Source organism: Vicugna pacos, chromosome 1 (genome assembly GCF_048564905.1).
Source record: "Vicugna pacos chromosome 1, VicPac4, whole genome shotgun sequence".
Classification (NCBI taxonomy): domain Eukaryota; kingdom Metazoa; phylum Chordata; class Mammalia; order Artiodactyla; family Camelidae; genus Vicugna; species Vicugna pacos.
In genome coordinates this window covers 19317541-19345021 of record NC_132987.1, presented here as the reverse complement: position 1 = coordinate 19345021, position 27481 = coordinate 19317541, and the positions used below count along the sequence as shown (strand labels likewise).

The 27481-nt window shown below is 44.0% G+C and overlaps 1 protein-coding gene across 4 annotated transcripts in view; it reads right to left on the bottom strand.

The window, feature by feature from the left end:
• Nucleotides 1–27481, bottom strand: part of CLSTN2 (calsyntenin 2) — a 593109-nt gene that overhangs the window by 272644 nt on the left and 292984 nt on the right. The window contains exons 1-2 of one of the 4 annotated variants that reach the window (XM_072958354.1): nucleotides 8299–8529; nucleotides 7887–8014 (exon numbers count right to left, since the gene is read on the bottom strand). The exons of the other annotated variants lie outside the window; for them this stretch is intronic. Of the exons in view, the coding sequence (XP_072814455.1) occupies nucleotides 7887–8004 (118 nt within the window). The 5' untranslated portion in view covers nucleotides 8005–8014; nucleotides 8299–8529. Of the gene's footprint in view, nucleotides 1–7886; nucleotides 8015–8298; nucleotides 8530–27481 lie in introns of those variants that run through there. 4 annotated transcript variants of the gene reach the window in all.

The following is a 27481-nucleotide window of genomic DNA, read 5'->3' as shown; positions in this document are numbered from 1 at the left end:
AGTTGATTCTCACTATATGCAGGAGTTATAGTCACCGCAAACACTGAATTGGTAAATACTGAATCATTGTCCTCGGGGGAAACCCAGGGTTAGGTTCCTGAGATTCTCTGGTTATAACATTTTCATCCACTGATAAATATGTAAACTTGTTTTAGATATGTTTTGGTCAGACACCTTATTTAATATATTAACATTGTTAATCATTGATTAATATTGACCTCATGGCCAACAGCACTAGACCTTGTACCTCAATGAAGTTCATCCAACAAAAGTTTTTTTTTTCTATAAGGCACATCACAGCTGCCTTGTGTTTAAGAGCACTAGACAGCATTTCAACACCATGCTTGGAGGCCATTTTAAATAGCAGAACCACCAACAAAAAGCACACACACACACACAAAACCCCAAAAAACTCCACGGCACTAAATCGACCATGAAAAGGAAACGTGTTTACAGGATGAGCTGAAACAAGAAGGCAGAGCATTGCCTTGTTCTGCCTGAGCTGGAAACGAGTGCATTGGGCAACTCAAATTTTTGTCACTTTGCACACTACAAATGACCATGGAAGCACTTTGAGTATTGATGTTGGGATTGCAAATACTTTTAAGCAAGTAGGTGAACTCACAAATGTGGAATCTGTGTGAATGATGAGAATAGACTATATATGATCATAAAATATGGAAGGAAAATGCTCAGCTTGGCATTTGTAACAAATGCCTGTAAACTGTGGCTTCAAGTGTTCTCAGGCTGTCAAGTTCAGCTTTAAATTTTCTTCTAGTGATGTTTCTCTTTCTTAGAATCATCAGTGAATAGATAATATGAATGTTTCATTGTTCGAATAAGGGATGGAAAGAGGTGTCTTTCTTCATCTCAAAGGCCAGCCCCACCACTCACATGCTGAGTCTGGTCACCATTTGCCTCCATCCCAGCCATTGGCCCCTCGTGCTGCCACATTATATGTTTTTCATACTTTGCTGGATCATTTCCAATGGCAAATAAACATGGACAGAAACAGAGTATATATATGAACACAATTATCCCACAAAATTTTGACTATAATCTCCATTTTATAAATCAAGAAACTGAACCTCAGAGAGGTTAAGAAACTTACTGAGGTCACAAAGCTAATCAGGCAGATCAAGGCAACTCTCAACACTACAGTTTTTATATAACATGATGTTAATTAGCTTGGGTGTAGGGTTGACCTTGAGAAAACACTCAATATCAATGAAAACCAGCAGTGCAAGCTCTAAAGACGTTCTGATGGCTAAGATGAGCCATAAAAGATACATGGAGTTAATACACAATTACCAAAGGGATTGACCCAAATGTGAGTCAATAGTATGGTACAGACACCACATTTGTGAGGTTATTCATTTACTGCCAAGGACATGTCTGCACGTTGCTTAGTGTTTCCCTATATAAACAGTCATGGTGTTACATGCATATCATGACTTTCATCAATGAGAAAGCCGATACGGTCAGCAGGTTTTGAAAATAAAGATAATTACACAGACGACCCTTCTTAAGCACTCCTTGTCATCAGACAGCATCTAGTAATCACATGGCAAATGTCAGAATAATGGAAATTTGCAGCATTCTGTTAAAACCCAAAGAGGTCTTGTACCCCATAGAAAACTCAAAGCTCAAAGATATTAAGATGGAAGTTTCCATAAAAGACATTAATGGAATTTTAAAAAAAATGACGAATAGAGAGGAAGTAATGAAATTTAACTGTAAGTAGAAAAATTCATCCTCACTTCAGGTTTGAAAAGAACACATACCACAGCAGCAAATGGGAAATGACAAACTTCCCAACAGAAACATGACTTTCCATTCTCATTGTGGTGCATTTACAGCTTTTCCAAGGATTTGACTAAAGGGAGACAGACGAGGGAAAAAGGAAAAGACAAATGAATTGGAAATGACCTCATCTATTATCTATGGAGGAAATAATGCCTTCCCAAAGCTGGGCCATGGATTAGCTGTCAAATAAAAAACCTATGTATAAATACTTGACCTTAGCACAAAGCATTAAAGTAATTTCAGCTACATACATCCGTGGGGAAGTCCCTGCTCAGGTGGAATGAGCAAGTGGGTAGAAGACAGAGGTCTCCCACTGGGCTTTCTTTTCCTGATCTCAAGCTCTGTTTAAATAACTTTACCAAAGGGAGCCTGACACAATATAAGGAGGCTGGAAACTATGAACAGAGAATGTGTAAAAGAAGAAATTAAAAATGTGGTTAAGCATTGGGGGAAGTGCTCCATCCATACTTAAAGAATAACAAATTAAAACAAAGATGAGATCATTTCATGACCAACAAAGGGAAAAATATATAATAACATCCAGTGCTGGCAGAATCTGTGAAAGGGAGAGCACCTGAACACTGTGAGTGGGAACAAGAAATGACAAATCTGGAAAGAATACACATGGAGAGTCTTAGAAATGTATGTGTCCTTTGATCCAGCAATTTGTCTACTGAGACTTCATCTGAAGGAAAGAACCTGAAATGGAGGGTGATATTTCGGCACAAAAGTGATGACTGTAATACTTTTAAAAATATTTATGTTTATATCTGCAAAGATTTGGAAACCATTTACGTGCTCAACAGCAGGAGGGTTGTTAATTAAATTGTGACACATCTATATGTCAGAACAGTTTGCAGCCATTTAAGAACACATTTTCAAGACATTTTTAATGGCTTGGGAATATTTAATATTATATGGGAAAATCATTTTGTACATAGAATGTGATCTCATAGCAAACACACACACACACACACACACACACACACACACACACACAAAGCACTGGAAAGAAATAGGCTGTAACACCAACAGTGCTGGCCAGCCCATGCCGGCGAGACAACCGGTGATTTTAATTTTCTTCTTCATAAACAACTGAGCAATAACAGATTTAAAATACAAGAAGATATTCTCATGACACTTATGATCTATAGTAAATCCTTCCCATCATTTCTCCAAGTAACATAAGGCCTTTCTCATTACACAGGCAGATCATGTTACTGTTGATTATGTCTTGTTCACTGGATCATGGTTTTGTACTTATCACCTCAACACCTTCCCCCATTAAATCATTTTCATCCCCTAAGTGATCCCCCAAGACTCTTCCACCTGCAGTGTGCACCGAGGCCTATGTTCTGGAGCATATGCTGAACTCGTATAGAGCCTTTCCTTCGTTTGATGCATCTTTAGTTTCAAAGTTTGAAACTGATCCTCTACAGCCTTTGTCAACGGTTTGAATTAGGGAACATTGAATTCAGTTTCATGAATACATTCATTTATTTCAAAAATATTTACTAAGCACCCACTCCATGCCTTTATACGTCACACATATTGCTCTCAAAAGCTCCCTGTGCATTAAGCTCATCACCTCAGCCACACCCAGGAGTGTGAAGTCCAACTTCCTGTACAGAGCATGGAGTTAGGCATAGAGCAAAGACGTGCCTGGCGTGTGCTTGTTTGGAGAGACATCCACTTTTTACATCAGAATGCAAATTAAAAGCTAACAAACAGTGCATTACAAATGTCATGCAATTGCTCTGATATTTTAGTTAATGCTATTTATTTGGCTGGTTTTCTGTTGGACTGGATGGAATAGAAGCCTTAAACAATCAAAAACTTTTAACAGAGGGAAGCCAAACTCTAAAAAGAAGCACTGCTAAGTCCTGAGAAACACTCCTTTCCTAGAATGTCAGATCCAACACATGTTCTTCTAGGATGTAAAACAGGGAAGACAGAGAATGGATAGTCCAACCTAAAACTCTTGCTGAGGGATGTCAAGGCAAATAACCACTTCTGTGCTCCTACTTGGGCCCCAGCAGAGTGATGGCACTTTCTCATTTCATGTCATTTCATCTGCACAAATAACCCAGTGATACTGATGTGATGATACTCTTTTGACTGAGCTCAGAGAGGTGAAGTGTCAGACTTCCATTCACATGTTGGAACAGGATGCAACCATTCCAGTACATATTTCCCTTTAGGAACCAGTTTGATCGTGAATTAAAAACAGCATTCTGAAGCAAGATGGAGGAGTAGAAGGACACTTGTAGCTCACCCTCTCCCACAAATACACCAAAACTCACATCTACAGACCTACTCAGCCAACCAGAGCACCTGCTGAACTCCGACAGAACATCGTCCTTGTCAAAAGACAAAGACGCCAAAAATCTGGTAGGAGAAAAGGAAAAAAGAAGGAAGAAAAAGCAAAACAGTGCAGGACTGATTCCATGGGGAGGGAGCAGCAAAGGAAGACTGGTGCTTGTTCGCTGGGTCTCCCCTCTCCAACAGAGAGGCCAGTGGGACGGTGGGAGAGACTCTGAGGCTCAGATCTGCCCTGAGCACCCCTTGACCAACAGAACTGAGTTAAATGGGCACAAAGGGTCCCTGCGACACCCAGCCTGAGACGCGAGCCAGCAGCTGGGGATGGGACAGGCCGCCCGAGCCAGGTGGAGGATGGGGGTGGCTGCATTGAGGCAGCCCGGGGGGACTGCAGGGTGCTGCGCACTGTGGCTGGGAGGAGATACGGAGCAGAACAACCTCAGTCCCCCATAAACTGCGAAAAAAGCAAAGCAACACAGCTGGTGTGCCCTGGGGGGAGGGGCACCATAGCCTTTGTCTCCTCAGACCTGCGCCACCATTAAGGTGCTTCTTGCGAGAAGAGATGCAGGGTGCAGCCACAGCCACCATCTCCTCCTGTGCAGCACCCAGGCAGGGGCAGGGCTGGGGCCAAGCCCTGAATCCGCACCCGGGGTCTCAGCAACCTCCTAGGCAGGACTGAGACTTGTTTACAGCCCGAGGCAGACAAGATCTTTCTGCCCTGGCACCTCAGAGAACTCGCACTGCCAAGACAAACAAGAAGCTGAGATTTGGCACAGAGCAGGGGTGGGGCCGTTCCATGGTCTTCCACGTACCTGCCTTTGGAGTGCTGACCCGAGGTGGAGTGGGCGGCTGCACAGAGCGGTGGAGCAACTGGCACCTGGAGAGGGCGGGTAGCCACTCGCCTTCCTGGCAGGAATGTAGCACCTGACCACGGTGTTGGGATGGGGCACGACCTGCTAGCCAACAGCCACTGAGAGCAGCACAGACAAGGATGCCAACAGAGGGCCTCAGGAAACAGCAAGCTGAGTTGGTGAAACAGGGCGAAGGCACAAAGACCTCTCAATAAAATCATTAAGAGCACACTGCCTCCAGGAGAACTAGATAACTGATACTCCTTAAGCCACAGTGCCAGAGAGATATGAGCAATATGAAGAAGCAGAGGAACCACTCCCAATTAAAAGATCAAGAGAAACCCCTTGAAAGCACGATCAAGGAAATAGAAATTGATGGCCTACTAGATCAAGATTTCAAAAAAGGAGTGATCAAAGTACTGAAGGAACTAAAAGAAATAGTGTTTAGAGATACAAAATATGTCAAAAATTAAATAGAAGCTATAAAGAAGAAACAAGTAGAATTAGTAAACTCATTTGCTGAGATGAGAGCTGACCTAAAGGCTGTACAAAGCATGCTAGCTAATGCAGAGGAACGAATAAGTGACCTAGAAGACAGGGCAACAGAAAGCACCCAATCAGAACAGCTGAGAGAAAAACAAATAAAAAACAATGAAAAAAAATATAAAGGGCCTATGGGATAATATAAAGCATGCCAATCTACGCATAATAGGGGGTCCAGAAGGGGAAGAAAGAACAAACGGGATTGAAAAGGTATTTGAAGAAATCATGACTGAAAACTTCCCAAACCCAAAGAAGGAATCAGATATCCAAGTACAGGAGGCTCAGAGGGTCCCGAACAGGAAGAACCCAAACAGACTCACACCAAGACATATCATAATCAAGATGGCCAGAGTCAAGGATAAAGAAATGATCCTAAAGGCAGCAAGAGAAAAACAAAGAGTGAGTTACAAGGGAACTCCCATAAGGCTCTCAGCTGATTTCTCTACACAAACACTACAGGCCAGAAGGGAGTGGCAAGATATATTCAAAGTCCTGAATGAAAAAAAGATGCAGCCTAGGATACTTTATCCAGCAAGGCTATCCTTTAGAATAGAAGGAGAGATAAAGAACTTCACAGACAAGCAAAAACTAAGAGTTTAGCAACACTAAACCCATGCTAAAGGAAATATTGACAGGCCTACTCTAAATAGAAAAGAAGCAAGATGCTACAAAAATGAGAAACTCACAACTGGAAAGGAGATAACTGCCATGAATTACAAAAAGAATAAACACAAAATTGTAAAAGAAGACATCTAAATCATTAAGAGTGGGAGAGGGAAACAAGGAAAGCCACTGTGGAAAACAGTATGGAGGTTCCTCAAAAGACTAGGAATAGACTTACCATATGACCCAGGAATCCCACTCTTGGGCATATATCCAGAAGGAACCCTACTTCAAAGACACCTGCACCCCAATATTCATAGCAGCACTATTTACAATAGCCAAGACATGGAAACAGCCTAAATGTCCATCAACAGATGACTGAATAAAGAAGATGTGGTATATTTATATGGTGGAATACTATTCAGCCACAAAACTGACAACAGCCACAAAAAACGACAACATAATGCCATTTTCAGCAACATGGATGTCATTCTAAGTGAAATAAGCCAGAAAGAGAAAGAAAACTACCATATGAGATCGCTCATATGAGGAATCTAAAAAAAAAAAAATACAAAACAGAAACAGACTCAGACACAGAATATAAACTTGTGGTTGCCAAGGAGGCAGGGGGTGGGAAGGGGCAGACTGGGATTTCAAAATGTAGAACAGATAAACAAGATTATACTGTATAGCACAGGGAAATATATACAAGATCTTGTGGTAGCTCATAGCAAAAAAAAATGTGACAATGAGTATATATATGCTCATGTATAACTGAAACATTGTGCTCTACACTAGAATTTGACACAACATTGTAAAATGACTATTACTCAATAAAAAATGTAATTAAAAAAAAAGCAGCATCCTTATGGCTGCTTTTTGGAGCAGTATGGGGCAAAATGAAGTTTAAGGTCCACTTTCCTTGAAAAAGGGGTAGATACTTGCATTTTTGAAATGAGAGGTCCCAGTGCCTAGGATAGGACTGGGCAAGGAGGCTTTTGTGGATATATTTGGGGAAAGGTCTCTTTTGTTTTCAGCCGTTATACCAAGGGTTAACTTTGACCTAGAAAAAGACTTGTCATCTCATAAGACATCACATCAGCAAAATGTGGAGAAAGGGAATATTTGAGTTGGCAGAGATCTGACTCATATGCACTGAAATCAGGTTTCTAGATTCAGACTTTAAGAATCTTAAAGGTTTCCAAATGTCCAAATGTCCTGGGTTCTCTGGCTCCAGTAATTTCTGTTCTTCAAGTTTGTGCTGTAGTTGAAAAAAGAGGAGTCAAAGCCCTGGTTATGTGTCAAGTTTCTGAGAACCAATAAGCATGTGGCCAGTGAGAGATGAACATTTCTATGTCCCAGTTTTCTCACGATAAACTGGGGATAATGGTCTCTGCCTCATTCACAAGGATGACATGAGGACCACATGGGATCTATCTGAAGGCTCTTCATAAACTTAGAGCCATGAAAAAAATCTCTATGTTCTTAAGCTACTTTAAATCACAGTCTTTGCAATTTTATGAATGACAAGGATCTGCTTCCCATAAAAATGTACAAATGCACACATACAAAAATTGTAACCACAATTATTTCAGACAGTTCATGGAATTCCTGCAGCCACGATGAGTCCTAGATAGAGAACCTCTCTTGTAAATTAGTTATGGGAAACTCTCATAAAATTCCTCCTTGTGGGGCCCAAGAGCTCATCACCCCTTTATACAATAATTTTTCCTTCTTGCAGGAAGCCAAGAAGATTATTCTCACCTCTTAAACAAGGTTTCCAAGGATCTGCATCTCTTCTCAAAGTTGTCACATATTTGTCACAAGTGGTGAGAACAAGGGAAGTCTGCAAATACCTTGTGAATAGTCCCTCCTTACTCATTTTAGGATTTCTAGAAAAGAGTGGAGAGAGATGTGCCCAGACTGAGTAAGGGACCCACAATTTATTCCCCAAGGATAGTTCCAAAGGAGGCGGAACAAGGCTCCCTGACTGCTGTGAAAAGTTACCCAACTGCCCCCAGCAAAGGCCTACCCATGCCTCTGAGCAGAACTGACAGCCCACCGCCAACACCAAGCATGGGGGCTCTGATCCCAGAAGTGTCGATCACTCAGTCAAGGATTCCCACACCTGTCAGGGAGATGACATGGCAACAGTCGTGTCTAGATGATGCCTTACCCATGAGAAAATAATGAAGACTGAAACCTTGGGTAGGTCCTTGTCTTCCAGGATCCTGAACTTTCTGCCTCCTTGTAACAAAAAGAACTCAGCTGAGGTCTGTCCCGGAGAAAGGAGCCATCCCGTGTTCTGGCTGATCTGGCAACAGCCTCTCCACTTCCTGGTCCTGGCCGTGTTCTCTCTTAGTCCGTACAGCCTTCCCTGGGAGGAAAGGCTGGAATGCCGCACTATCAGAGGCCCCTGCTCACACTCTCCCTGCCCACGCTGCGCTCTTTTGAAATTTTTAAGTGAGTTATAAAAGAGCAATTATACAAATCTGATTATGTAACATCATAAACAAATGTAGCTGCTGCCAACACTAATTAGGAACATCAACTTCTCAGGCGCCACGTACATGGCGCCCTTGAGCTCAGAGAGGCTGACAACAGGCTTCCTGGGTGTGGGGACAGCTCCTGCAGGTACCCCATGGAGGTAACCCCTGTGCTGCGCCCTCTCAGCCACTGAGGAACCTGGCAGCGGCCACAGCCGAGTTCAAGTGCTGAATTTGACTAGCCCCCATCTTACTCCCACGTTTTGCCCATCAAGACTTGCCAACTCTGTCTTTGCAACTGTAACTTTGTCATCTCCCATCTGTCTTTTGCTCTTTATCCCTCTGCCTTGACCTTGGGTAAGGCTCCCACTGACCCTTGCCTGGTGGACCTGGACTATACAGGGAGTAGGAAGGATCTCAGTGATCAAACTTGCACGTGTGTGAACAGTCTGAGGCAGGAATGCACATCTGGCCAACAGTGAGATAGTTTAGACTAGGGGTGGGGGGAGAGCCAGGGATTGATGTTAACCTGGCACGGTGGCCTGGTCTCCCTGGCTCCCCCGAAGACACAAGGCCAGCAGATCCAGCCATCACTGGCTTTCATACAATGGGCTGGGTCAAGGCTGAAGAGGTGCCTGCTGGCTCCCTCAGCTGCCTACACATCCCTTCAAGTCTCTGAGCCCCCGTCGCTACTCCCTTGAACAGCATCAACAAGACACATCTGGGCAGCACACTGTCCTAACTTGCTTACACCTTCTAGAATTGTGTTCCTCCTTCTCACAATCCTCTGCAGACATGCTTCTCAAACTTGCACGTAATCCAGATGACCCAGAGAGCTTAATAAGCAGATTCTGACTCAGTAGGTCTGGGTGGGGCTGAGGCGTCACATTTCCAACAAGCCCCCAGGTGAAGCCAGTGTTGCTGGTCTGTGGACCACACTTTGAGTAGTGAGGGTCTCTGAGCGCTAGTTTGGGATCTCCGGCAAGAGTGGACCCCTCACATCTTTACTCAGGATGGGTTTCAAGCCTTGGGTTCCATTCTAGAAGTTGCTCTGTCTTTTCCCCCACAGTCCACTACACCTTTCTCTTAGTCTCCTTGTCTCCAATCCACTCTCATCCATCCCTGCTCCTCTCGATCCTGTTTCCAAGGTTTTCTTTACAAATAAAAGCCATGTCTCATTCCCTTGCTTAAGATTCTTCCATACCTCTCCACTGTGTTTAGAACCATTTTCTTAGTGTGGCATCTGGGGCTCATTATAACCTAGGCTGGGGGCCCCCACCGTGCTCTACACTGAAACCTCCTCTTTCCAGCCTCCCCATCTCCACCAGAGCAACTCTTACTCCTTCTTCCCAGCACATCTCCACTGCCTCAGAGTGCTACGTCTGTTCCTTTGTGTTGTTTGCTTACTTCTTTGTTTCCCTCACTTGACAGAGCTCCATGAATGCAGGAGCTAGGTGTCCTTTCCGTCAGGTACACAGGGTACTGTTGACAGCACGGATCATGGGGCTTGGCTCAAAGAAGGGGCTCAGCAACTCTTTGAGGAGGGAGGGAGGAAAGAAGGAAGGAAGGGAGGGAGGGAGGAGGGAGGGAGCAGCTGTCCTTGGTGCCTTTCCCCTTGCCACCTAGTCAGCAGGTGTCAATCACCAGGCTAGAGTAAAGACGTTGTCTCCAAATTTCATGAAACATTTTTAGCTTTTCCTGCCAAAACATTAAAGAAAGTAAATTAGGTCTTCAGACTCCTAGTCGCAAAATATTCATTTAATAACTAGGCAAATGACCAAAGCATCAAAGCAGGTCCTGAATAAATAATAGATGCCAATGCAAATTTTAATGGAAGAATAATACTTAGGATTATTCTTTCTAAAAAAATTTTTATAAATGTCAAACTCAATGGCCTTGCCCCAGAGGAGATGCCATATTTTAGAACTGAGATCGAGGAAGTTATCTTCTGGTAATGTCACTCATTTATTCCTTCCTTCCCTCCTTCTCTAGACAGCGCCTGAGTGCCTACCAAGCTGGACTCAGAGAAAGCCAGCCAGAAAAGAGGTGGCGCTGGCACTCACAGAGGGGACCACACACCCACACATCCCCACACGTGTGCAGCCCGCAGGAGTCACAGCCAATAGATTCCTGGCACAAATGCCACAGTGTGGACACCGTCTGCCACCCCGAGAACCAGTCAGTGGGGAAAAGGCTCTTCTCGGAATTCGGCTGCTTTACGAAATCTTTTATAATTCCATATTGTCAGCTCTGGATTTATTAAAGGTCACCAAAAAAGTAATATTCTTTTCCACTGAAAAACCAGGCTTTGAATTAAGGTCTGCCTAAAACCACATTTCACATTAATGAAGACTACATTATGAAAATAGATTTGAATTTTAGTGTTTTACCCTCAAGTTTGGGGGGAAAAAAGTGATTAAAGAGAAGGCTTTCCTTTCTTTTCTCCCACTGTGTGGGTTTTCACACCCATTCGGCCTAATTATCCCTGGCTGGGGGCCCATCCCGCGGCAGCTGAGTGCAGCCTGGCTCTCCCCATGCGGAGGGAGGAGGGTCTGGCTGCAGCCCCAGGGGCGGAGGCACTTGCGGGGACGGCGGCTCTGGTGCCACTCCAGGGATGCCCAGAACGAGCAGCGCTACATCAAATGATTATGTAAATTTGACTTCTAAAATGTAATTAAAATAGATTTTCCTCATTTTTTCCCTATGAAAACTTCATGAAGCATGAGACACAGCCGCCCAAGAAGGCACAGCCAAACAGTTGTGAGTCCCAGCTGGAACCGTCTGACATGGAAGTACTCAAACCACTGACCCCCTCCCTGCCTCTGCCACCATCAGAGTTTGGAGTGCTCTCTGGAGGGCCCTGGAGGAGTGCAGCCTCCTGGAAAGCAGAGCCAGATCTGGCTCGCTCAGTGTTCCCAGATCCTGGTACAGGGCTGGGCACTGCGTGGGCTGAGTGAACGTATGGTGGGGGAACGCATGATCACTCAGACACGTTTGTCGCCCACACTGAGTGTCTGGTTGCCGGATCATGTCTCTCTTCCCTGTATGTTGTCTGGTAGTCTTGTGGGGTTTTTTTAATATCAAATTTTTAATTTAATTTACTATTTTTAATTTTTCATTGAAGTGCAGGTAATTTACCATGTTGGTGTCAGGTGCCCAGCAAAGTGGTTCAGTTTACATGTACATACATATGTTTTTTCTTTTCAGATTCTTTTCCATTAGATGTTATTACAAGAAACTGAATATAGCTCCCTGTGCTATACACTAGGTCCTCCCGTTAGTCTTGTTTTGATATATCCCACCAGAGCACAGATTATTCCCACGTTTCTAATAAAAAAAAAATGAAGCAGGCTCTTTGCTAAGCCAACTGCGTTGATCTCTGAAAATCGGTTGCTGTTCACTTGATCCAGAAAATCCCACAAAATCATGAAAATCAAGAGGTTCGAATGTTTGTGGCCACTTTACAAACACCCATGTAATTGCCCAGGCCATCAGGTTGCATATCCGATAAGCCGCTAAGTATCTGAAAGATGCCATTCTGCCTCTGAACGGTGGAGCTGGTGGATGCGTCCAGGTGAAACAGTGGGGCTGGACACAGGGTCAGTGGCCCAAAGGAGTGCTGTTTTTTGCTGCACATGCTTAGAAATGCAGAGTAATGATAAACTTAAGGGTTTGGATAAAGATTCTCTGGCCATTGAGCACATCCAGGTGAACAAAGCCACTGTATTTATCGAACTAGTGGTCGGATTAGCTCTACATGAGCTCCGCCTTTCACATTAAGATGCTCTTAACTAAAGAAGAACAGAGTTCCTAAACCCCAAAAGGAGGTTGCATACAAGAAAAAGATCCCCCAGAAGAAACTGCAGAAACAAAAACTTGTAGCCCAGAAATAAATTCAGCGTAAAATAAATGCAAATAAAAGTTTAAAAAAGATTAAGCAGGTACCTTTTGAAAGGGGTTGTTACTATTTCTTAAATTGACATGATTCCTGGCCAGCGTCGGAGGTCACACTGCTATCTTTCTGGACTCCCACTGCCGGCTGCAGGCCATAAGCAAGGATGAGTGGCCTGGTTGGTACTGATGCTGCTGCCAAACTGTTAGCCTGCTGCACGAGGCTCTCTGGTGACTGCCCTAACCTTCCGCCTTTCCAAGCCCCTCCCTGATATCTCTAACCTCCCGCACTCCCAAGCTCTCTTAGCTGGGACCCATGAGTTACAGCAGTTTCCAAGAATGCTGAATGAAATGAGGATATCTAGGCTCTACTACGTAATAGAGGAAAAAAATGGGCTTTCACGTCAGACCACCTGCGGCACAGAGTAACTCTTCCCTTAAGAATCCCCAAAGCCTTAATTTTCTCATCTGTAAAATGGAGCTAATAATGCCCTAATGTTTGAAAGACAATTAAATTGGATAAAATCTGCAAAGTGCCAACACTGTATCTGGAATATTATAGGTGCCCAATATTGAAGTCTTTTGCTGTTACCTCCCCAGCCCAGGTCATGTCAGTGAGTTAGATCAGAATCCACAACCCTTGACTCCCCCAGATCATTTCCTCCTGAGGGTTCCAGCCCTCAGAGTAATTCGGAGCCAGAGAAGCCCCCTGTAGTGCAGTTGCTCAACCCTCAGCCTTGTTAGACTTTGCAGACAACAGGCTGGGCACGTGGACTGAATGTTCTTGTGTGAGCTGTAGGGCAGTTGCTCCGGCTAAAACATCTGTCTGCGTCAATTTATCTTCCTCAAAGCTCATATTTTTCAGCCTGGCTTGTTTGTACAGAGAAATAACTTTGGAGGCAGGACAGTCTCTCTTATGGTTCTGTCCGCTGAAGTAACATCTTAACAGAAGTAGGGCTTGACTTGCTCCAAGACGGCGGGCATCTCAGCCCCTCTGTGGCTCCGGGAGTTGTAGGCACGTGCTTAGGAGAAGCAGGGAGGGAGGGAGGGACTGTGGCTGGGAGCAAGGAATCAAAGACCCCACAGAAAAACTCCTCCTCCAGGCCCCCTCTCTCTTTCCACAGATACGTGGTGGCTAATTTTGTATGTCACCTTGACCAGCCACGGGGTTTCCAGATTAAACATTATTTCTGGGTGTGTCTGTGAGGATGCTTTCAGATGAGATGGGCATTTGAACTGGTGGACTTAGTACAGTAGATTGCCTTCCCCAGCGTGGGTGGGCCTCACCCAACCCTTTAGGATCCGAATAGACCAAAAGGCAGAGGAAGAATGAAGTCATCCCTCTTTTTTCCTGCCTCACTGCTGAGCTGGGACGTCGCACCTCATCCTCCCCGACCCTTGGACCGGGATTAATGCCACTAGCGCCTCTGGCTCTCAGACTTTCAGACTTGGACCGAATGAAACCACCAGCTTTCCTGGGTCTTCAGCTCACAGGCAGCAGATGCTAGGACTTCTCAGCCTCCACCACTGCAAGAACCAATTCACACGCACACACGTGCATGCACACACACAAACACACAGGTTCTCTTTCTCTGGAGAACCCTGACTGATACAGACACTGGGCTGAAAAGGCAGGAATACCTCAAGTGTCAGTGCTAAGAAGTCCCCTAGAAAGCATCTGATCCACATCCCTCCTCAAAGTCGGGCCCCCGGAGGCCCAAGGTAGGAAGGCGATTTGTCCTGGGTACACAGTCGCTTGGTGGGCGTGGGAGGACCGAGATGGAAACCTGACCTCCAAATCTGCGGTGCGTAGTTCCTTCTATCTCCTGTGCATAGACACACATTTTAGAATAAAATATGAATTCCTTCATATTTTTGAAGACTATGTTCCTATTCCTCAGTTGGAGGAAGTCTAGAGGGATGCCTTTTGTTCACATGCGTATCCTGCCCCGGGATGAACAGGTGGGACGGCTGTAGTTGGACCTCAGTCCCTAGAGATGTGTGATTAGTGAGCACCTGCGTGCCCCCCGTGCTTCAGCCCCTGCCTCATATCCTAGCACTTCAGCCACGCCTCTTCCGATGCTGACAGTGCCTTCCCAGGTGCTACCGCTGCAAGTTCTCAGAGCGAGTCTCCCACGTGCCCGAGAGCAAGGCCACTGAACACGTCGCGGTCCAGTGGAGGCCGGCTGACCGCAGCATTTGAGGAAGATCCTTAGTCTCCTCCACCTCTGCCCAAACTAGCCACCTCCCCCTCCTTCTTCTCCTCCCCTGGGCTTGGGGCTGCTGCCACTCTGTGGACCCAGCCACGGATGCCTGCAGGAATCGGGATAAGCTGCCTTGTTCCTAATGGGTGGCACTCCCCTGTGGGGGCCCCTCGGCAGTACAGCTCATGTCCCCACTTCAAAATGGCCCCTTCGGCATCCCCTATACCCTATTCTCCTGGGGGATGTCAAATCAAATGCTTTGTGCTGGCCAGAGAATGGACATCATCACCTCTCATCTCCTCCCAGACACCCACAGACAGGTCTCTGAAGTTCACTTCTCACCTGCCCATTAATTTGTGCCTTCAGATGCCTGGGAGTTAGAGGCTCTGAAATGTGCTGACGTCCGGAATCCCCTACCGCTCATACATCCTGTTTGATTAGAAATGTGATCTCAATCCTGGCAGCATGTTAGGATCACCTAAGAGAGATTTTTAAGGAGTCCCGATGCCCGGCCCAATCTGGGATTAACTAGATCAGAGTCTCTGAGGGTGTGGCCTAGGAATCAGCATATCTGCAAAGCTCTGGAAGGCAGGAGAGTTGGTCCCGTAGGGTACTAACTGGGCTGGGGCATGGGGGAGCCTGGGGAGTGCTGGGGCTGCTCTATGTCTTCACCTCCTGCCACATAAGGGGGGCAAAGGTGCTGTCTGGGGGGGAGCTGAGGGGCGGAGGTGTCTCCCTGTCCATGTGCCCCACAGCCCTCCACACACCGAAATGCCTGCACGTCCCACTCAAATGATACCCGTTCAAAAAAACAAGCAAGCACACCAAAACCGTCAGGAGGGGAGGACTGCAGCAAAGGGAATAAATCCCATCATTTTGTTTTACTTTAGGGACCCTGGTGTTCCGGGTTCTCATGCTTTTTTTTAAGTGAGAGAATGTGTCTAACATGTGGGTTTGAAGTTGATGTTTTTTGAGGCTTAGGGGAAAAAGTGACAACACAAACGTAGTTCCACACACTGTAAGGATGCAGGGCTTTCCAAAGGTCACCTCTTGTCTGTAGGGTGACAAGGAGGGACATGAGCCATCTAGTTTGCCTGGAACTAGTTTCCCAGGGTGCAGGACTTTTAGTGCTAAAACTCGGAAAGTCTTAAGAAAACCTAACAAGTTAGTCACCTTACCAAGAGTTTGGTCCTAACTGCTGAGTGGCTGGGTTCTCAACATGGCCATGAAGGAGATGGTGGGGTTAAGAGTGGACTCTCGTGGAGCAGAAATCACAGACAACCAAGTCATGGCTTCAGGGTGTAGGTCAAGGACCTTTCATGACCTTTAGCTCACTTTTCTGAAAACCAACCAGAATCTCAGTAGCATTTATCCCTGATTAGAAGAGGAATCTTCGTAAGCCCACCACGGTGGATGTGTTCCCCACCCTACACTTTCTATCAGTGCATGACGATGGTCCCCAGGTATTTGGCACCAAGAACCTTGATGGTGCTTTCATCTATCAGTATGCATAGTCCTCACAATAACTGAAAAATAGCATTATTATTCCCATTTGAATAACCCCAGGATTGGATCCCATCTGGATCCTACCTGAATTTACAGCCCATGCCATTTTTACTTTGTTTGCTGCCTCTCAGAGACAAGTATATATCCCCCAGGACCTAAGCAGCTCCCCTGGACAGCTGCTAAGGAGCCCAACACCGCCTCCTGGAATTCCTCCAGATTTGCCAGCCTATCTGCCCAGAGGTGCACCTGTCATTCTCCACCTAGCTCATCCTTGGACTGATTTATCAGTTTGAGAGTCCCCATTTTTATTGAGATTTCAATAAAAAAAAATAATAATAATAGTAGTAATAACAATATCATCATTATCATTACAAAAATATCACCAACAGCAGTGCTAAGTGCACTTACTGTGTGCTCGGCATCTTGCAATGCATTTTACAACATGTTTCATGAAATCCTCCTTCTCTGAGGTGGGTATCATGCCCAGTGTTCAGCTGAGGAAACCCAGGCTTAGAGAGATGAAATACACCATCACGGTGTGCACAGCTACCTAGTGGTATGGCTGGGTTTCAATTCACATGAGTCTGATTCCTTCTCCTGGCTCAGGCAGGTAGGGACGGGCAGGTAGGGCATCTGGAATGATGCTTTGAACACATGGCAGCAAAAGTTCCCCCAGGAGCAACTGCCCACTCAGAACCACAATTATTTACCAGGAAGATCCTCTGATTGAAGGGGCAGGAGGTGCATTCAATTAACATTTCATGCAGAGTCAAAATTCATGACTCTCCTGGGGAAAATAATAAAACGTCACCTTAATCATAATTAAAAATGATACTCAGCTTCCGTCTGATATGCATCTAAATCTGTTTTAGTGTTATTAGTGTGGAAACAGATTCTCCATCAGTGTCATTCCTGGCTCATAAATAAACTAAAGTAAAAGCAAAATAAATTTTAAGTTGGAAATATCAACGTAAACGCATTTTTACAAGTTGTCTTATTTACAGTCACAGATTCACAGTTTATTGATTGCAAACTTAAAAAAAAATAGCTACACATATCTGTACTGCATAATAAGAAGACTTTAAGTAAATAAGAATATGGCAGATACCCATGCCCTCGGGGGTGCCATTGGCCGTGCATTGGAGCAGGACCTGCACTCTACAGCAACCTCCCTCAGTGCCAGGAGAAAGGCAATTAAGTGGGAGTTCACAAAGGGTGAGGCCACTGTTCAAAGCCACCAATGACCCCTGAAGTCAGGAAGTGTGGCACTTCCTGAATCAGAGGGAGACCATGTCCCTGCAGAGCTGCACAGCCTCTGGAGAAGGAGCGAAGTATGCATTCTAACCAAGGACATCCTCAACTCCAGCTGCTGTCAGTCGTTACATTTCCCTTTTTGGAAGTTACTTGTGTCTGGTGCATGGCATTGTGTTTCCCCCAAGGTTTGGAAGGCCTCGACCAGTCCGGTATACTGGACCCTCTTCCTGCACTGCCCTCCCCTCTCCTTGTCAACCTGGTGACCTCACTATTCTCCTTCCAAAACCCATCACATCGGTAAAGAATTCAACATTCCTCTTCCTTTGTGACCTTCAACCCTCCTATACCCATCGTTCGTTCCACGTATCCACAGATGGGCTACTTCTTTGTTTAAATACCTGTCTCTCCTTCAAGCCTTTGAGCTTCTTGAGGAGGCAGCTGAGTTTCCTGCATGTCTGTATTCACCCCGCCTAGCACAGTGCCTGGCACAGAAGTGATTACCTATACGTTTCACTGCTTTCAATTAGAACTAAATTGATGGACACAGAAAACGAATTTATGGTTACTAAAGGGGAAAGGGGGGAGGGATAAATTATGAGTTTGGGATTAGCAGATACAGACTACTATAAACAGAATAGATAAACAACAAGGTCCTACTGTACAGCACAGGGAACTATATTCAGTAGCCTGTAATAACCTATAATGAAAAAGAATATGAAAAGGGATATATACATATATATGAATCACTATGCTGTACACCAGAAACTAACACAACATTGTAAATCAACTATACTTCAATTAAAAAAAAGAACTAAATTGATGGAATATATTTTACCCTGGAACTTACATGTATTTGACTGTCTCACAGGCATACTTAAATCCAGTAATTTATTCATTCAACAGACATTCTCTAAATACTTACTACGTCCTCAGCCTTGAGTACTAAAAGCCAAGTACAAAACATTTTGCCAGCCTTTAATGTGTGGTTGTCAGGTTAGGAGACAAAAAACATGCATAGTAGGACAACTAGATTGGAGCTTCCCAAAGTGTGTTCTGAAAACTCAAGATGCTCTGTGAGGAAGGGGATCCATGGTGAAGTCAGTGTGGGAATGCCCACAGCCCTGCTTCCTGGGGCACCACCTGGACGTCAGCACAGCCCAGGTCTCAAAAGTCCTGCAGCAAGACACACCATTGCATTTTTAAAACCCTGACATTTCAAAATTTATTGGGCCACAGAACTATTTAAAATACAAGAGAAAATAAACATTCTGTAGGAGCAAGGAGAACAAATCACAATTTATATCAAATCAAAACCATGAGGTATCACCTCACACTGGTCAGAATGGCCATCATCAAAAAGTCTACAAGAAATAAATGCTGGAGAGGGTGCATAGAAAAGAGAATTTCCCTACACTGTTGGTGGTAATGTAAATTTGTGGAGTCTCTATAGAGGACAGTATGGAGCTACTTGAAAAACTAAAAACAGAGTTACCGCATGATCCAGCAACCCCACTCCTGGATCCAGAAAAGACAAAAACTCTAATTTGAAAAGATACATGCACCCCCAATGTTCACAGCAGCGTTATTTACAATAGCCAAGACATGGCAGCAACCTAAGTGTCCATTGACAGATGACTGGATAAAGAAGATGTGACATATATAATGGAATATTACTCAGCCATAAAAAAGAGTGAAATAATGCCAGCTGCAGCAACATGAATGGATCTAGAGATTACCACACTAAGTGAAGTAGGTCAGACAGAGAAAGACAAATATTATATGCTATCACTTATAGGTGGAGCCTAAAAAAAGATACAATTGAGTTTACTTACAAATCAGAGACAGACTCACAGACACAGAAAGCAAACATGGTTACCCAAGGATAAAGGGGCAGGGTGATAAACTAGGAATTTCGGATTAACAGATACATACTACTACGAATAAAATAGATAAACAACAGGGACCTACTGTATAGCACAGAGAACCAAATTCAATATCTTGTAATAAGCTATAATAGAAAAGAATCTGAAAAAGAATAGATATAAGTATAACTGAGTCACTTTTCTGTGCACCTGAAATATTATAAATTTACTACACTTCATTCAAAAATTACAAAAATGCCTAATGAAATACAAACGCAAATAAAAAAGAAAATCTGTTTGGGAAGGAGGAGTTGAATAGAACCAGCTTCTCCTTCAGGTAAGTGAGGCCTTGGTCCTGGGAGAAGGCCTGCCTTTATTTTCTTGCTGCAGTTAAATTTGCATCAGTAAAATTGCATTAAGCGGCTATGTGTGCCAGGCACGTGCTTAGGGGTCAGGGCTACAGGGATGGCCAGACACTGGACCGAGTGTGAAGCCTGTGCCTGGTGCTGTGAGTATGTGTATGCGTGTGTGAGAAAGTCTGTGTGATTGTGTGTATGTTTATGTGAGTGTGTATGTGTGTGACGCCTAAGGCAGGGACCCTTCCCACAAAGCCTAGCTCACTAGTTAGATGTAGAATAAAGGAAAGAAAGGAGAGATGGCCCTTCCTGGCAGTGTGGGGTGGGGTCGCCTATGATAAAGAGTCCTGTACGGCTGTGATGTGAGCACAAAACCCAGCCCCTGTCGGGCAGCCCCACTCTGCAGCCATTTCATCCCCTGCCACATCCGTCAGGCGTGTGCTCCCACAGGGCCACCCCCAGGTGTCGGCAGTGCTGGGAAGTCAGGTGTGTGACTATATAATTCCTCCCTGAGGACCCTGCTGCTCTGGGCCACAGCCGAGTTCAGACGCTCGTGCTTCTCCCTGACGGGCAACCCAGCCCACTTGCCTCTCCCCTCCTGGGAGCCCCAGCATTTTGACAGACAGATCTAGCACCTTATAGGAGAGAGGGGCTGCAGGGTGGGTAGGAGAAACGTGGGCCTAGGCCTGGGCTGCACCAAGGAGGGCCCAGGTGTGCTCTGAGTATTAGCAGGGCTGGGTGTGGTCCCAGCTCTGAAACATGCTGGCAAAGGAGCCTTGCTCTGAAACTGCGTTCTCACCTGTCAGGCAAGGAGATCAGCTTTAAGCATGTGCCTCTCAAACACTGACGTGCTTATGAATCACTTGGATGTTATCTTAAGATGTAGACTGACTCAGTACATCTAGGGACCTGAGATTCTGCACATCCATAAACTCCCGGGTGATGCTGTTGCCACTGGTCTGTGGACCACTCATTGAGAAGCAAGACTTAAAGCTCCCTTTCCTCTCCCAGAGTCTACAGTCCCAGTTCTAAGCACTCTCTGTAAAGGCTAAGACCATGGAACCCATGGAGGCCTTGCACGTATACAGTGGAGATCATTACCTGTGTGTCTCAGCCACACACAGCCCAAATGGGGGACTTTTAATCTGTATTGACAAGCAAATGGGGAACAAACAGGTTATCCACACAGGACGCACTCCATTGCAGTCAGCACACATATGTACAGGCGCCACGTGTCCTCCGTCTTCTCCACCCTGTGTTCACCAAAACCTCCCTCCATCCTTTAATCGCAGACAGATGAGAGCATCCTTACCCAGGTGCTTCAGGACATCAACATCTCTTCACGACCTGCTTGTGGGAAACACTGCACTAGCTGATCGTTCACCCATTGATGGTCCTCCTTCTAAAGTCTGGGTCAAAATATGGAGTACCACCATGCACCTCTGGAGACTAAGCAATCTCACCCTGACTTTGGAAGGAAAGACAAGGCACACTGCTGTTCCGGTCTAGCCTTGGGGACTTTGTTGCATCTGCCGCCCATGTTGCTAGCCCTGTGCTGCACTCTAACATGATGGAGATGGGCTGAGACCTGAGAAGCCCTCTGCCTCCAGAACGTAGTTTAGAAAATGGAACTGGAGCAGTCAGCAAGCATGTGCTTCTGAGGATCAAGGAAGGAAAAAAGCACAATGAGCTGCAGAGGCTTGGCACGGGTTCTAGATGAATCAGAGCTAAACAATGAGTCAGGGAGAAGAGAAAGAAGGGGATGTTGATAAAAAACAAACACATAAAAAATACAGATAACCCTGGCAGTGTATGTGTACTCCTGCGTGAGTCCAGGATGGGGAGACACGGGTCAGTTCTGACGCTTCATGCAGGAGGGGCGGTACTGATGCAGTCTTCCTCCGGGAAGGAATCGCCTGGGGAACGAGCACTTCTCCTCCACAGGCTGCTGGGCGGTGAAGACTCCGTCAGGCCTCAGCGCCTCTGTGAATGCCAGTCATGGCAGCCTGGGGAGCGGGAGTCGTGTCCTCTCATAAAGCCCAGAGCCCTGTGAGCCCTCGTGGCTTGTAAGTTTCCCTGTGGGATGGTGATGGCTGAGTGTTAAAACCCCTCCAGGTCCATAAAAACCCTGTAGTTTCCAGCCAAGTGGGAAGACACCATGGAGGAGAATGCGTCTCTGTCTCATATAGGGAAAAGTTCACTTCCCTGGTTTCTGGGAGGCCAGAGTACAGAGAATGGACATTTGGAATAAGGCACGCCAGGCTTCCAAAATGTAAACTAGATTTAAGAAATACTGAGAATAGTACTTCTTAGAAACTCAGAATTTGGTCCACAGTGGACCCATGGTCACCTTTTCCAAGATTGTATTTCAAATGTTCCTAATATTTCTGCTCATGTGTCTCATAGACAGGTTTTCCTGGAAACTATTAAAGATGCATCTTAAAATGACAACATTTTTCTCAAGGAAACTTTCACTGATTCCTGGAACAGGCCAAGTTCCCCCGTTTTTATGTATTCATAATATACTATACAGGTCCTCTCTTCTGTAGCACATAAGGGAGCTGTGTTAAGTGTCACGCTGCTTGCTGAAGGCCTGTCCTCCTTTCTGATAGCAGGACTCCATCTGTCTTGTTCACTGATATATCCCCAGATCCCAGCACAGTTCCTGACCACAATAAGCACCCAATCAAAATCTGCTAAACAAGTGAACGACAGATTGAATGCATGCACAGTCTAATGACTTGTGCCAGAAGAGTCTAGGACAGTAGGATGAGGGCAAGATGCCTAAGAACAGTTATAGGACGTTAATATCAAGATAGGAACTATGTGCAGGATCAGCTCCCTCCTCAGTCCATCCCTAAATGTTTATTCTAAGGAACGGATCTGAATGAGTGGCCTGGACTACAGGCCAGAGTCAGTGGATGCATGGATTGTTCTCCTCTCCTGCATCCATGGCAGATACTAGAATTTAAGTCCTCACAGAACACTTACTTGCTGAACATGGACAAGGTCTGAGAATATTTCACAGTAGAGCATTCCCAGTGGTCACTCCCCATTGCTTGGAGATGGCAGGAGATATAAAACCTATTTACTACCCTAACTGTAGGCGACAGGGATGGACAGGCACAATTTGACAAAATGGATATAAGTCACACCATGAGAGAGTACTCTTAATATTCCCTTTTAAAAAAACTATCTTGCTAAAAATATGGAGAGGCAGAACACTTAGAATGATAACTTATAAATCATAATTTCTACAGCTGGTGTCATGCATTATCATTTCTCATGCTCTGTTACATTGTCAGCAGTTACAATTCCTCATCTCCTAGGATGTCAGTACATTAGAACCTCACGAGGGGGGATGAATACCACTTCCCCTACTCTGAGCCTCCTAGATGATGGTCAACAAGTCATGCAGGAAGAGGAAGCTTTGATGGAGAAGGTAAGCATAGAGGCAGGGAACCTAGTAATGCCACATGCAACTTCGGCTTCCTCTTTTACCCCAGGTTCAGGACACCCCTTACCCCACGGTCAGTCTTTGTTGCTTCAGTCACTAAGCTGGCTCTCTAGCTCTCTATTCTGCTGCTTTGCTAAGAGCCAAGTTAAGGATCATTGGCCACGAGCAAAGGCCCCACCTCTCGGCCTGCCGGACGTGTGTCAGCACACTGGCAGTGTAAGCGAGCTTCGTGTGTGTATTATTTGACATCTGTATAAATGTCATCTGCCCTGTCAACAAATTGTCACGTTCGTATTACTGCACTGCCATTTTCAGACGAGGAAATGAAGCTCAGGGAGGGCATGTAGCTTAGGCAAGTTCTCATAAATATTATAGCTCAGTGGGGCTCAAGCCTTATCTTTTTGTTTCTAAATCTTGTCCTTTTCCCACAATGTCACACAGTCTCCCGTGCTTATTTTCTTTGTTCATGATAATTTGCTCTGTAGGTACTACCATAAAAAGAGCAGGACATCCTGGTACGATTAAGGTGGAGCTCTATAGTCAGGCTGAGGCCAGGGACTGGAGAAATGCCAAGTCCAGAGGTTAAGTGCACAGATGGAATATCTGTGCCTGGAAAAGGTAAAGATGTATCCTGTTCTCTGGAGTGATATCCTATAGTATAGGAAATACTTTTCTTTTATAAATGTTTATATGTGTGTGTGTGTGTGTGTATACACATATATAATACATATATAATTTCATCTCTTCTAAGAATATTTTTCCATATTTCACCATCATTGAAACCAGGACTATAATGAATTGTAATTACATTGATATCATTGATTATAATCAGTGAATCAAAGGCATCTCACAGTTTCTGGCCAGGCTGGAGCCATGATGTAGCCGTCATTGCCAGTGTGGACACATCAAAATTTGCAGAATGGCTTTTAGCACTTGGAGAAAGTCCTGGACACAGTAATGGAGCACTTTTCAAAAATGCTGCATTAGCAACGGCCTAACAGCACACAGGATAATATTGCATGGAAAACCTTGGGACTGGACAACCCTGAACCACAGGTGATTAGAAAATTCAGCCTGTAAATATGGAGATAATTTGAAGACACTTCAACCATTTAGTTCTATCTATGCTATGTTATCACCTTGTAATATGCATGGGAGTGATGACACTCTTATGCTTGTCTTAAAAAAGTATGTTAATAAGTATAAAATAAGACTTTTTTCCCTAAGTGTTAAGAAAACACGTGTCATAATTTAGCTGGCAGTGCTTTTCCTTTCTTAGTGGTACAGACGATGGTGCATCTTACATTTGATGGCATCTTGGCATCAATAAACACAGCCCAATAAATACAGCTCACGTACGTGTTGTATGTGTATTCATATGTGCATGCATCTATTCTGCAACCTTAAAGGAAAATTGAGTTGTAGGTCTGAACTGAATTAAAATCGTGACATTATCTCATTTTGGTTTTCATGCCACCAGCCACCCTGCCTCATCCTTATAGACAGTATTTGGGGAGACTGGTGGCAAAAACTGAAATTATTAAGGCCTTTCTGCAACCCAGATGTGGCAAAGATTGCTGAGATAGATGATGAGGGGCAGGTACATTTAAGAAATGTACAGACATGCTTTTCCATGTGTCATTTGATTTCTCCCCCCAAATGAATGTTTTCAATTTAGTTGGGTGATCTGACATCCTTTTGCGATCCACATACATTGTACTTTACACCATGAATGCTAAATTAAAACTCTGGAATTCAAGTCCCTTCTTGCCTTAGTCATTCTATTATTTCAATGCATCACAAATTTCTTTGTAGCTAAACCCAAGGCTCTCAGGCATTCTTGAAATAGCCCTTTTAAAGCTGACATTTTTTAATCACCCCTAACTCAGATGAAAATGGTTTTGACATGGTGTTCTGAGAAGGCACAGCACTTAATAGCAAACACTTCTCATGTATTAAGCAGGATTAGTCAGCCTAATCCTAAAAAAGATGTCATAATGAGTATGCTGCAATAGATGTTTTAAAACTTGGGCCAATTTTTTTTTTTCCTTTTAATGTCTTGGAACAAAAAGGGAAAGTTCCACTTCTGAAAATGAAGAGAAATCTCTTATTACCAATTATAAAATATGATGCAAGAAAAATGGATGAGGTTCAGACTGCTTATTTCTTTTTCCTAGTAAAAGTAAAATATATCAAAAGTAGTTGCTTCTGGACTGTATGGGTTTTTTGTTTCCACTCTGTGCAGAAAATGTGCTTAAAATAGAACACAGAGAAATTTACCTAGCTGAAAACCATGCATAATTCAGCATAGAGAGTGAACTATAATCCCTTTACTCTGATTGGGTAAATGGTTTATGCTCTGAAAACAGGAATTTTTCCAGATAGCAGGGAAAAGTCAGATTATATTTCTCTTCACTACAAGAACCTGTCACAAATGGAGGCTCTGGCAATCTATCCTGTTGCAGCAAAGGGTCAAGAGAAATGTCTTCAGTCCTCAGATCCGAGACAGGATGCAAACACAGCGTTGGGACTGATGCTTGGAGAAGCACCCATGCTTAGCTCTGACCACATACACAAGAATGGGCCTGTTCCTTTGAATGCTGGATGGATTTGTGTAAAAACACACATTGATTTCCTTCTTCTGTAATTGGGAAATCCCAAATTATCATTTGTAAGGATTTTGACTTGATTGACAGATAGACATTTAAGACAGTAGAGCTTAGAATTCAAGAACACAACTTCAAGTTTCTGGCTCCTCCAACTGTTAACCATGAGAGCTTGGGCAAATTCCTCAACCTCTTGGTGTCTCAGTTTCACCATCTATAAGACAAGGATAAAAATAATATCTAATAGGACTTCCACTTCCCACCAGGATGGAAAAATTGGAACCTACCACCTTAAAAAACCAGGAAAATGTAGAAAATAACGGTTTTCAGATATTATACAACAGGAGGCACAGCCCAGTGATCTCTGAGAGAAGAGAAATATAAGAAAACTACCAAGGCTGGGGAAAGAACTGCTGAAACAAGGCAGGCAGAACAATCCCTGGAGCTCACACAGTGCTAGGAATAGTCTGTGTTCCCACCACCCAGTGAGGAAAAACCTTGTAACGCATGAGGCACGGAAGAACGCCTCAGGAGTGAGGACAAATTACCCCTAGACTGACAGCTGATCTGATCCCACCTAATGATGCTTAAAAGCAAGGTTTAAAAAGCTAAGACTGATTCCAAGTAATTTAACTGCATTCCAGAATGAAGTCCCAAAATACTTAAAGGTATAAAAAAAAAATCCCACAACTCGACACCATAAAATTCATAAGGTCCAGTATCCAGTAACATTTGCCAGGCATCCAAACTCAGAAAAATACATAAGGATTATAACTAGTTGATAAAAACAGACTCAGAAGTGGCACAGATGATAAAACTAGTAGTCAAGGACGTTAAAACAACTGTTACAAATATATTTCATATGTTTAACAAGTGAAAGAAAAGAAAGCATTGGCAGATAAGGAAAATTAGATGGACAGATAGATAGACAGAGGTATACTATTACAGCTATTTTCCTACCTATAATAGATCTTCTAGAGATAAATTAAAAATTCTATCTGAGGTTTAAAACATACTGAATGAAATTAACATTGGATTAAGCTCTGCAGGAGCAAGAGTGGTAAAATTGAAGGCACAAGAACAGGAACTATCCAAAATGAAAAAAAGAGAGAAAAAAGATTGAAAATGAACAGAGCATCAGTGTGCTATGGGGCAATATAAAGCAGCCTAATATACACATATAATTTTAATCCCAGAAAAATAGAAGAGGAGATACGAAAAATGTTTGATGAAATAATGGTTGTAAACTTAACAAATTTGATGAAAAGCACAAACCCACAAAAAGTTCAATGAACCTCAAACAGAAGAAATGAAGAAAACACATAAGGCACATCTTGCTGAAACCAGTATGAAAAAGTAAAAAATTTTAATTAGCCAGAAAAAAAAAGATAAATTACACGTAGAAACAAAGATAACTTTGACAGCAGACTTCTCATCAGAAACAATAGTAATAAGAAGATGGTTGAGCATCATCTTTAAAGTAAAGTTTTAAAAAAAAAGGAGTTAGTTCAAGGCTGTGTTAAGGTTTACAAGAGGCAATGTTTTTATCTTTAAATCTTTAGACTAGCCAAAATGGGTACTATTTAAATATTTGGTAAATTAAAACAAAATAGAACAGTTGTACTCTTCCTTTCCCAAAAGACCCCAGAATTTTAGGTATGTGGAGAGACCCTTAGAAATCATCAAATCCAAATCAATGATTTATAGAATTGATCCCTGAGGCGCACAGTGAGGATG